The following is a 10863-nucleotide window of genomic DNA, read 5'->3' on the forward strand; positions in this document are numbered from 1 at the left end:
GCTCTTGTTGCCCAGGCTGGAGTACAATGGCATGATCTTGGCTCACTGCAACCTCCGCTTCCCAGGTTCAAGTGATTCGCCTGCCTCAGCCTTCCCGAGTAGCTGGGATTATAGGCATGCGCCACCATGCCCAGCTAATTTTGTGTTTTTAGTAAAGACGGGGTTTCTCCATGTTGGTCAGGCTGGTCCCAAACTCTCAACCTCAGGTGATCCGCCCGGCTCAGCCTCCCAAAGTGCTGGGATTACAGGCATGAGCCACCGCGCCCAGCCAAGTTTTCGGGTTTCATTTGTTTGTTTTGAGACTTGGTCTCACTCTGTCGCCCAGGCTGGAGTGCAGTGGTGCGATCTTGGCTCACTGCAACCTCTGCCGCTCAGGTTCAAGCGATTCTTCTGCCTCAACCTCCCGAGTATCTAGGAGTACAGGTGCGCGCCACCACACCCGTCTAATTTTTGTATTTATAGTAGAGGCAGAGTTTCATTGTGTTGGCCAGGCTGGTCTCCAACTTCTGGCCTCAAGTGATCCACTCACCTCGGCCTCCCAAAGTGTTGAGATTACAGGTGTGAGCTACCGCCTCTGGCCTGTTTGTTTTTTTGAGACAGGATCTCACTCTGTCACCCAGCCTGGAGTGCAGTGGCACCATCATAGCTCACTGTAACCTTGAACTCTTGGCCTCAAGTGATCCTCCCAACTTGGCTTCCCAAAGTGCTACGATTACAGGCGTGAGGCATCGTGTCCGGCCTCAACAACGTTTTTTGAAGTGTCTATTCTGTACCAGGTGCCTAAATGTGCTTAAATTAACAAGGGAGTAAACGCCAACAAAATCCCATATTTACAGGTGTATCACTGACCCCCAAACCCTATTTAAGGCGGGAACCTGGCAACATAACCTGGAAGTGAGCTGGCCACTCAGTAAATGCTCCGATCTGCAGGGTCCTCGAGCCAGAGGCACTTTGAGGATACCCTGATGCAGCCGCCTCCCTTTCTGGAGTGAACGGAAAGCAACGCGACCTGCCTTTCATCACGCAGCCGGCCTGGCAGTACCCGGCTCCAACAGGGCTGCGGATTGCATTTACATTCACACCTGCATACACTTCCGACCCCTCTCCATCCAAACTCAAAACTCTCCGTAGAACCAAAACGGGCTCCCAGAGAGCCTTGCTGGGAAGACCGAGGGTCCTGCGGAAAGGATTCTGCAGACTGAAGGCTAGGCGCCTCGCCACTCTAGGACTACAATTCCCGAGAGGCCTTGCGACGGACGCCATCTTTGTTCCCCACCAGGCTAAGCGATTTTCCAGAGGGGGAGTAAGACCCCTTGCGTCATCGGCGCGCGCAGCTGCCGTCGCGGAGAGATGATGTTTAGGTCTGGGACTGTCAGGCAGTGAGCGGCCAGGTACCCGCAGAGGGGCCCGCGGGGCCGGCGCCGCCATGGCGGCCGTGTTTGATTTGGATTTGGAGACGGAGGAAGGCAGCGAGGGCGAGGGCGAGCCAGAGCTCAGCCCCGCGGTGAGTGCCCTGCCCTGGCGCGACTGGATCCTGGAGCCGATCCTGTCACCTAGCCGAGGCCGGAGCGGCGGCTGCGCACGCCCAGAGCGGGCTCCGACCCTTTGCAGACCCAGATCCTTCTCAGATCCCGGTCTCTATTAAGCTCTGATCCCACCCTCACCCCGACCTCTCTTCCAGAACCCCAGCCTTTTCTCCCGATTCTCCCTTTCCTGCCTTCGGCTTCTTCCCAATTCTTGCCCATCCCCTACTAGCTGCCATCCCTGACACCCTTCTCTCCTGGGCCAAGCAGTCCAACCTGAACGGGAGCGGGGAGGTATCCTGGCACCTTCCTTGGCTCTTACCCCTCGGTTTCTCACAGGACGTGTGTCCCCTTGCCGAGTTGAGGGCAGCTGGCCTAGAGTGAGTGAGGGTCGTGTTGGGGGAGAGGGGAATGGAGTGGGGAAGGGGAACTGGGGAGCACTGGAGCCTTGTCCTCATTAATTCCTTGTGTCCGTAGGCCTGTGGGACACTACGAAGAGGTGGAGCTGACTGAGACCAACGTGAACCTTGGCCCAGAGCGCATCGGGCCCCACTGCTTTGAGCTGCTTCGTGTGCTGGGCAAGGGGGGCTATGGCAAGGTAGGGGCGGGCGCACCCTCCTCCTGGCCTCACAGCCTCCATCTGGAGGCAGCAAAGGGTTCTCAAAACAAATTAGACTTGTGAATCAGCAGGACCTCTAATGGGATTCAGAGCCACAAACATAAAGGAGGGAAGGCCAAATCTTCTTCAATCAGACTTGAAATCTTCACTGCCCCACCCTTGGCAGAGCCTAGGCCTCCTGGTCCCAAAGCTGGAGCTTTAGGGTGGGGCTTCTTGAAGATAGGATGTGGAGAGGGAAGTTGATCCTGTCTCCCCTGCCCTACAGGTGTTCCAGGTGCGAAAGGTGCAAGGCACCAACTTGGGCAAAATATATGCCATGAAAGTCCTAAGGAAGGTGAGTCACTCGTTCAGCCAACGAATACTGTGTGGCTGCCATTCCCAACGTGCTGTACCAGGCTTTGGGAAGACAGCAGAGAACACAGTGGAGGAGGATCCCTGACTTTGGCATTTGCTGGTTTATTGTCTGCTGTGATGTGTATTGTCTTGCAGTAATTCTCAACGGGGGCAATTTTGACTCCCAGCAGACATTTGACAACAATGTCTGGACACTATTTTATTTTATTTTTTTGAGACGGAGTCTTGCTCTGTCACCCAGGCTGGAGTGCCTGGGTTTCACCATGTGACGCGATCTTGGCTGACTGCCTCCTCTGTCTCCCAGGTTCAAGCGATTCTCGTGCCTTAGACTCCGGAATAGCTGGGATTACAGGCGCTTGCCACCACATCCAGCTAATTTTTTTTTTTTTTTTTGTAGAGGCGGGGTTTCGCCAGGCTGGTCTCTAACACCTAATCTCAGGTGATCTGCCCGCCTTGGCTTCCAAAGTGCTGGGAGCTGGGATTACAGGCGTGAGCCACTGTGCCTAGCCTTTTTTTTTTTTTTTTTTTTGGGATGGAGTCTTGCTTTGTCCCCCAGACTGGAGTGCAGTAGTGCACTCTCTGCTCACTGCAACCTCTGCCTCCCGGGTTCAAGTAATTGTCTCACCTCAGCCTCCTGAGTAGCTGGGACTACAGGCTTGTGCCACCACACCTGGCTAATCTTTGTATTTTTATTTATTTACTTACTTATTTTGAGATGGAGTCTCACTCTGTCACTCAGGCTGGAGTGCAGTGGTGCGATCTCGGCTCACTGCAACCTCCACCTCCCAGGTTGAAGTGATCTCCTGCCTCAGCCTCTCGAGTAGCTGGGATTACAGGCATGAACCACCATGCCTGGCTAAATTTTTTTGTATTTTTAGTAGAGATGGGTTTTTGTCACGTTGATCAGGCTGGTCTTGAACTCCTGACCTCAGGCGATCCGCCCACCTCGGCCTCCCAAAGTGCTGGGATTACAGCCATGAACCACCGTGCCTGGCCTAGTTTTTGTACTTTTTAGTGGAGGCAGGGTTTCACCATGTTGGTCAGGCTGGTCTCGAACTCCTGACCTCAGGTGGTTCACCCGCCTCAGCCTCCCAAAGTGCTGGGATTACAGGTGTGATCCACTGCGCCTGGCATGGACACATTTTTGATTGTCAAGGCAAGAGGGGAGTGTTACTGGCACCTGGTGGGTGGAGACCAGGGATGCTGCTGAACATCCCACGATGCGCAGGGCAGCCTCCCACAGCAAAGAATGACCTGGTCCCAGGTGTCAGTAGTGTTGAGGTTGAGAAACCCTGTGTTAGAGGATAAACCCATCCCCGAAAATGATGGTGGCTGACAGCAGCAGAATTATGGAGAAATATAATGCAGTGACAGAGGATGGTAGCAGGTAACAGATGGATGGTCTGAGGCGCTCTGGATGCCCCCGGTGGTTTTTTTTTTTTTTTTTTTTTTGAGATAGTGTCTTGCTCTGTCATCCAGGCTGGAGTGCAGTGGCGTGATCTCAGCTCACTGCAACCTCTGCCCCTGGGTTCAAGCAATTCTCCTGCCTCAGCCTCCTGAGTAGCTGGGATTACAGGCGTGTACCATCATACCCAGCTAATTTTTCTATTTTTAGTAGAGACGGGGTTTGGCCAGGCTGGTCTCAAATTCCTGACCTCAGGTGATCCGCCTGCCTTGGCCTCCCAGAGTGCTGGGATTACGGGTGTGAGCCACTGCGCCCAGCCTGGATGCCTCAGTTTCTAACCAATTCCTGTATCTCCAGGCCAAAATTGTGCGCAACGCCAAGGACACAGCACACACACAGGCTGAGCGGAACATTCTAGAGTCAGTGAAGCACCCCTTTATTGTGGAACTGGCCTATGCCTTCCAGACTGGTGGCAAACTCTACCTCATCCTTGAGTGTCTCAGTGGTATGAGTGCGGTCCCAGGCAGGGGTGTTGGGGGCGGTGGGGCAGGAAGCCAGCAAAGGAAGCTCTAGGGGGAAGCTCTTGAGAGATGAGTCCGTGGGGGTTGGCTAGGGGGCCCCCACTCTGTCCTACCCATCCACCCATCCATCTGTGCATCCGTCCCATCATTCATTCATTCAGCAAACGTCTGTCCAGCACCTACTGTGTCCCTCACGTGTGTTGGGGGTGGATGGGCATGGTGGGAATTTGGATAGAAGTCCAGAGGATGGTTGTGTCTCTTCCTACTCCCCTCCCTGTCTTGTTCTTCTCTCCTGTGTGCCCTGCATCCTGTCAGGTCCCCAGTCCAACTGGTTCATTCTCTGTAGCATCCTCCTCCATCTGTCCACTCTCAGGGGCCTGGTGGGGTGGCCAGAGCACTTTTCTAACTGGGCCGAGGCCTCCCGCTCACCTGCTTTCTAGTGTCTCCTCTGCCGACTGCTGAGGTCGTAGAGCCTGGGGCTGCTCCCAGCCCTTCTGTTCAGAGTCCTGCGGCTGGCCGCCCAGATCAAACCTTGCCCCTAGGCTGACTGTCCCCTGCTGGCTGTGAGCAGTCTTGGCCTGCCTTTCCTTCGTTTGGGCCAGATGAACCCTGCAAGCTTCTGCCTCCATGCTCTGCATTCACTCCGTCCATCTCAACCGCGCTTTCTCTGTTCTGTTGTGTTGGGATTCACTCTGTCTTCCCTGTTTCCTCTGCGAGATCTTTTGGGCTAAGCTCTTGGAGCTGTGGCCTGGGCCTGGCGTATTAGAGCCGTTGTGTACATGTCTGTCTCCCCAGTAGACTGAGCGTCCTGAGGGCAGTGGCTGGGTCTCTTCATCCTGTCCCCAGCTTCACCCAGCACAGGGCCAGGCACCGAGTAGGCGTCGGTAGATGTTTGCTGAATTGAATTGAATCCCCATGGCAGCTCTGTGAGGCAGGTAGGGCGGGAATTATGAGCCCCTCTTTCCCCAAGAAGAAATAAAGACTCAGAAAGCGCAAAGGGGCTTGGACCCAGCACGTGGCTGCTGACGTGTTTGTGTGGTAGGTGGCGAGCTCTTCACGCATCTGGAGCGAGAGGGCATCTTCCTGGAAGATACGGCTTGGTGAGTGTTACTCCTCTGCTTTCCTGAGGCCGCCAGGTCCCTGCCCTACTCCCGCCTTCACCCTGTCTTGTTTCTGCAGCTTCTACCTGGCGGAGATCACGCTGGCCCTGGGCCATCTCCACTCGCAGGGCATCATCTACCGGGACCTCAAGCCCGAGAACATCATGCTCAGCAGCCAGGGTGCGTGTGTGCGTGGGCAGCTGCAGGTGGGCTCTGCAATCTGTGTGTGGGGGGCGGGGCTGAGGAGCTCTGTGGGTGGGGTGGGGCCCTGGTCACGCCTCTCCAACACTCTTCCTTAGGCCACATCAAACTGACCGACTTTGGACTCTGCAAGGAGTCGATCCATGAGGGTGCCGTCACTCACACCTTCTGCGGCACCATTGAGTACATGTAAGTGGCACCTGGCTGGCCCAGGGGTCGGGAGGATAGCCCGAAGGGACATGGCCTGACTGACAGTTCCACCTGGACCCCAGGGCCCCTGAGATTCTGGTGCGCAGTGGCCACAACCGGGCTGTGGACTGGTGGAGCCTGGGGGCCCTGATGTACGACATGCTCACTGGATCGGCAAGTCCAGCCCCCTGGGAGGAGGAGGAGCAGGGGCAGAGGTGGGAGTAGCCCCCTCCTGGGGCAAGGGCAGGGTGTGGTGGGAGGCCCACAAGGCTCCTCTCACCTTCCTCCTCCTCCAGCCGCCCTTCACTGCAGAGAACCGGAAGAAAACCATGGATAAGATCATCAAGGGCAAGCTGGCGCTGCCCCCCTACCTCACCCCAGATGCCCGGGACCTTGTCAAAAAGGTGCGGCTCCCTTCTCTCTTCTCTGGGGCCGTGCCAGCCATTCTGCACGTGTTCCTGAGTCTCTCTGGGCTGTGGGGAAGCCAGGGCCAGCCCGGCCTGTGCAGTTTGCCTCTGGGAGTGAAAGGAGCCCCTCCCTTGAAGTCCGGGATTGAGCCCAGGTCTCGGCCCTGTCACAGACCAGCTGCTGCCCTGGCCCAGTCCTTAGGCTGAGTCCTAACCAGTGACACGCTTGTGATGAGCTGGCCACACTTCCATCAAAGGCGAGCATCGGAGGTGTTAGGGGGAGGCCGGACAGCCACGTGGGGAGTTGGAGCCTCACCAAAGCGCCCTGGGGCAATGCCAGGGCCCAGGAGCCTCTGCAAAGCCTTTGTGGAGAAGGTGGCTCCATTGACCAAACCTTGAAAGTCCTGAGGCTATCCATAGGTGGGAACCACACCCAAAAGCATTCTCTCCCATGTCACCTGACCCCCACTCCAGCTAGCCCTGGGACCTGGGGACACATGAGCAGTACCCGCCCAGGCCCTTACCCTCTCTCCTGGTCCCGCAGTTTCTGAAACGGAATCCCAGCCAGCGGATTGGGGGTGGCCCAGGGGATGCTGCTGATGTGCAGGTGGGTTTGGAGCCACCACCAGGGGCAGGGCTGAGTCTCTAAGGGTGCCGGGAATGGGGGCAGGGCCCCAGGGCAGAGGGAGTGAGCAAGGGGGCAAGCAGGGTGAGCTGTGAGTGGGTTTGGGGCATTCTCTACCTACAGAGACATCCCTTTTTCCGGCACATGAATTGGGACGACCTTCTGGCCTGGCGTGTGGACCCCCCTTTCAGGCCCTGTCTGGTGAGCAGGAGGGCCAGTGGCTGGTGGCCGGTGGCGGGTGGCAAGTGGAGAACCCGCATCTTGGTGCCCTCTGACCCCTCCCCACTCTGGTCGGCCCACAGCAGTCAGAGGAGGACGTGAGCCAGTTTGATACCCGCTTCACACGGCAGACGCCGGTGGACAGTCCCGATGACACGGCCCTCAGCGAGAGTGCCAACCAGGCCTTCCTAGTGAGTGCGGGGGCCTGAGGCCTGTGGGACCAGGGCAGGGATTGTGACTAAGGATGGCAGGCACTGAGTGTCGCATGGCCCTGCCTCCGCCCCCCAGGGCTTCACGTACGTGGCGCCGTCTGTCCTGGACAGCATCAAGGAGGGCTTCTCCTTCCAGCCCAAGCTGCGCTCACCCAGGCGCCTCAACAGTAGCCCCCGGGCCCCCATCAGGTACTGAGGGACGTGGAGGTGTGTGGCTGGGGTAGGGACGCTAGCAGGCAGGACGCCAGTTCCAGCCTTGGGTGCCTTGGCCACGTCTGTCAGCCAGTGTTGGCTTTGGTTGCTGTGTCTACCATAGGGACCTCAGTCCCTACACCCTTTGCGGCCAGGCTGCCTGGATGGGAGTTTGTGGAGCCCATGGCCTGTGTGCCTGGGCAGGTGGGAAAGGCTGCCTTCCCTGATTGAGTGCTGGCAGGCCCTGGCAGGGCCTAGGAGGCTCTTATTCTGCCTTGGTTTCCCCTGCAGCCCCCTCAAGTTCTCCCCTTTTGATGGGTTTCGGCCCAGTCCCAGCCTGCCAGAGCCCACGGAGCCACCTCTACCTCCACTCCTGCCACCGCCGCCACCACCTTCGATCACTGCCCCTCTCCCCATCCGTCCCCCCTCAGGGACCAAGAAGTCCAAGAGGGGCTGTGGGCATCCAGGGCGCTAGGAAGCTGGGTGGGGGTGAGGGTAGCCCTTGAGCCCTGTCCCTGCGGCTGTGAGGGCAGCAGGACCCTGGACCAGTTCCAGAGACCTGGGGGTGTGTCTGGGGGGGGGGTGTGAGTGCGTGTGAAAGTGTGTGTCTGCTGGGGCAGCTGTGCCCCTGAATCATGGGCACGGAGGGCCGCCCGCCATGCCCCGCGCTCAGCTGCTCCCGTGGAAGATTAAAGGGCTGAATCATGGCGCTGACCTGGCTCTTTGTGCTGCACAACCCTGGGGGCGGGGTTGGGTTGGATTGTGCCAGGAGAAGCCCCTGGTCCGGGAGGGAGGGGTCTCTGTAGGACCACAGGGCCACAGGCTGGAGGAGTTTTATTTCAAATGGTTGCCTGATGCCTGTGGGTTGGGGGGCCCTTCCCGTGGTGAGCGGGGTACACATGGACTTGGGAACTGGTGGGGGGTGACAGTCTGAGGCATGGTCATGTGGTCTGGGGGTCCAATCCAGCCATGGCATTTTGGGAAGCAGAGGCACAGGGAATGAGCGGCTGTGACAGGGATGGGACACCAAGACCGGCCTCTATAGTGCGGTGACATGGAGGCCCTGGCCCCCAGCTGCCCTGGCGCTGTCGTCCCAGGCTGCGCTGCCAGCAAAGGCGTGCAGGTCACTCAGCAGGGCCTCAGCACTGCCCCCTGCGCTCGCTGGTCCTGGGGAGCCGAGGACCAGGTCGCCCTCCGTGTCACTGTCTCTGGCTTCCTCAGGCCGCACGGGGACCTGCTCTGGGCTGGATACCTCTCCACATCGCTGCTCGCCTTCCCCGGGGTCAGCCTGCAGGCCACCATCCGCGACGTTGTCATAGTCTGCATCCTGCTCATCCTCCTGTCGCTCAAGGTCATTGTCTGGGGACCCCAGCTCAGCTCGGGCCTGCAGCCAGCGACCTGGGGGGCTGGCCCAGAGCAGGCGCCGTGTGCGGCCCCACAGCGCGGCACCCAGGCGGGCCGGGTGGTAGTAGCCCCCTGAGTCACGGCTGAGGCGGCGCCAGGCCAGTGCCAGGCCAGTGGCCAGCAGTAGGAGCAGCAGCAGCAGCAGGACAACGGTGACAGAGCTGGAGCCCACGCTGTCCTCCGCACTGCCACCCGAGCCCAAGGCCCCTGGCAGGGCCAGCAGCATACCGAGCCCTAGGGTGCACGGCAGAGCCTGTGGGAGACAGGGCGTAGAGGGCTCAGCACCTGGGGTGGGGCCTGGTGTGGGGCAGGCTGGGTGACCAAGACCACTTTCCTTTTTTTCTCTTCGGGATCCTCTTGGGACAGCCAAGCAGAAAAGGCCAAGGCCTTATTTGGTCAACCAGGCTCTGGCCCTGTGAGATCAGCCCCCATCCCTCCAACCTCCTCCCTACCACTCACCTCCCCCAACGGCTGCATTAAGCCACCCGCCTGGGGCCTTCTTCGCACTGGCTGTTCCCTCTGCCCGGAAAGCTCCACCTCCTCCCATCCTCCCCTCCCCCTGGCTGCATGGCCTGCTCACCATGCTCAAACGTCACCCCAGTGAAGCTGAACCTGACCTTAACCTCTACCCTGATGTCTATCACTGCAGCCCACCCCAGCACCCCCCAGCACTCGACGCCTTTTTCCTTCCATGTCACCTAACGCAGGAGATAATTGTACTCGTTTTTTATGTCTATTGTCTTATCTACCCCCCACAATAAGCTGCTAGGAGACGGGGCTTTTTGGGTCAAGCATGTTAGTAGGTGCTCAATAAGTATGGATTAAACGTGTCTAGGCTGCCTGGGTGGGTGGGGGAGGAGATGGGAGGGAGGGAAGGAGGTTGCTAGCTGGTGTCAGGGCTGGCTCTCCCTGAGGCCTGGGATGGGGGATGGAGGGGCCTGGACCCACCCAGAGGCAACTGCTCATCTTCTGCTTGGCCAGGTCCCCAAACGGGGGTCCGTGAGGCCCCTCTTCCTCCCTCCCCACCACAGGGCTGCCCCAGCTGCAGGGTTTCCGTTCCACTCCCAGTCCCTGAGGGCCACAGGCGTGCAGGGCTGGGGGCTGGGGGAGGCGGGCGCAGCTGCCAGAGGAAGTCTGCGGTTGGAACACGCTAGGTGGGGGGTGTCGGGGGAGAGGTGCTAAGGTGCAGCCAGCCTCCCCCCACCACCCCAGGCTGTCCGCCCAGGCTCCAGGAATGCAAGTTCCCGCTCACAGGAAGACCAGGTAAGGGCCTTCCCAGGGCTCCTGACGGGGGCCTGGTCCGGTATGGGGTGCCGGGGGCCATGCCCGGAGTCCCAGGGAGCCCAGCTCAGGTGAGAGAAAGGTCCAGCCTCTGCCATACTCCTCTTAGGTCTCACCTCTTCCTTGGGGCCAGTGTGGGGCCCTCCTCAGCTCCACAGGCCCAGACATTCTAGCCCCGACTGCCTGTGGCCCCCATCCCAAGAACCCAGGGGGCTCCGAGGCTCACCATTGGTCCGCAGGCCCCTCTGCGCCGGGCACCCACCTCCAGCTCTGGCTGTGTTGAGCGAGAAGTGAGCTCAGTGCTCGTCTGCAGTGAAGGGTGGCCCGGGCTTCCGCTTCCTGCCCACATACCCCACCTACCCCTCCCTGCTGCAGGACCCCTGGTCCACACCAGACCCTCCCCAGTCTCTCTGGAGGAGGCTAGGCTGCCGGGCCTGTCCTCCAAGGGAGAAGCAGCACCAACTTGAAGCTGGATGCAGCCTTGCATGTGTTCTCAGGTCTTCTGCCTCAGTTTCCCTGCCTGACAATCCAGGGGAACAATGTCTGTGGGGTTGCTCACTGCCCCGAGACCGTCTGCACATGTGTGACTCCCGTGACATCATCTGTCTCCA

General features: G+C 59.1%; 1 protein-coding gene across 4 annotated transcripts; it reads left to right on the forward strand.

Moving 5' to 3' along the window:
* The first annotated feature begins 648 nt into the window (after positions 1–648).
* On the forward strand, positions 649–10824 carry RPS6KB2 (ribosomal protein S6 kinase B2). 4 transcript variants are annotated; one of them, XM_030811332.1, is made up of 17 exons: positions 649–1504; positions 1863–1903; positions 2001–2121; positions 2408–2476; positions 4259–4406; positions 5465–5522; positions 5602–5702; positions 5822–5912; positions 5996–6086; positions 6209–6316; positions 6864–6926; positions 7068–7145; positions 7247–7354; positions 7452–7564; positions 8789–8918; positions 10184–10234; positions 10750–10824. In XM_030811332.1, exons 1-17 carry the CDS (start codon positions 1427–1429, stop codon positions 10774–10776), a joined length of 1476 nt encoding a protein of 491 aa, XP_030667192.1. In that variant the 5' UTR covers positions 649–1426; the 3' UTR covers positions 10777–10824. The 4 variants fall into 4 exon arrangements, with proteins under 4 accessions (XP_030667192.1, XP_030667190.1, XP_030667191.1 ...); XM_030811330.1 differs by having other exon boundaries at positions 10184–10824; XM_030811331.1 differs by lacking the exons at positions 10184–10234; positions 10750–10824 and having other exon boundaries at positions 8789–9701.
* Positions 10825–10863: the final 39 nt, after the last annotated feature.

This window comes from Nomascus leucogenys, chromosome 4 (assembly GCF_006542625.1).
Source record: "Nomascus leucogenys isolate Asia chromosome 4, Asia_NLE_v1, whole genome shotgun sequence".
NCBI lineage: Eukaryota > Metazoa > Chordata > Mammalia > Primates > Hylobatidae > Nomascus > Nomascus leucogenys.

Coding starts and splice junctions, on each gene's coding strand:
- RPS6KB2 (XM_030811330.1), top strand. CDS start 1,427: ATGGCGGCCGTGTTTGATTTGGATTTGGAGACGGAGGAAGGCAGCGAG. Junction 4,407..5,464: donor CATCCTTGAGTGTCTCAGTG/GTATGAGTGCGG, acceptor TTTGTGTGGTAG/GTGGCGAGCTCTTCACGCAT. Junction 6,927..7,067: donor GGGATGCTGCTGATGTGCAG/GTGGGTTTGGAG, acceptor CTCTACCTACAG/AGACATCCCTTTTTCCGGCA.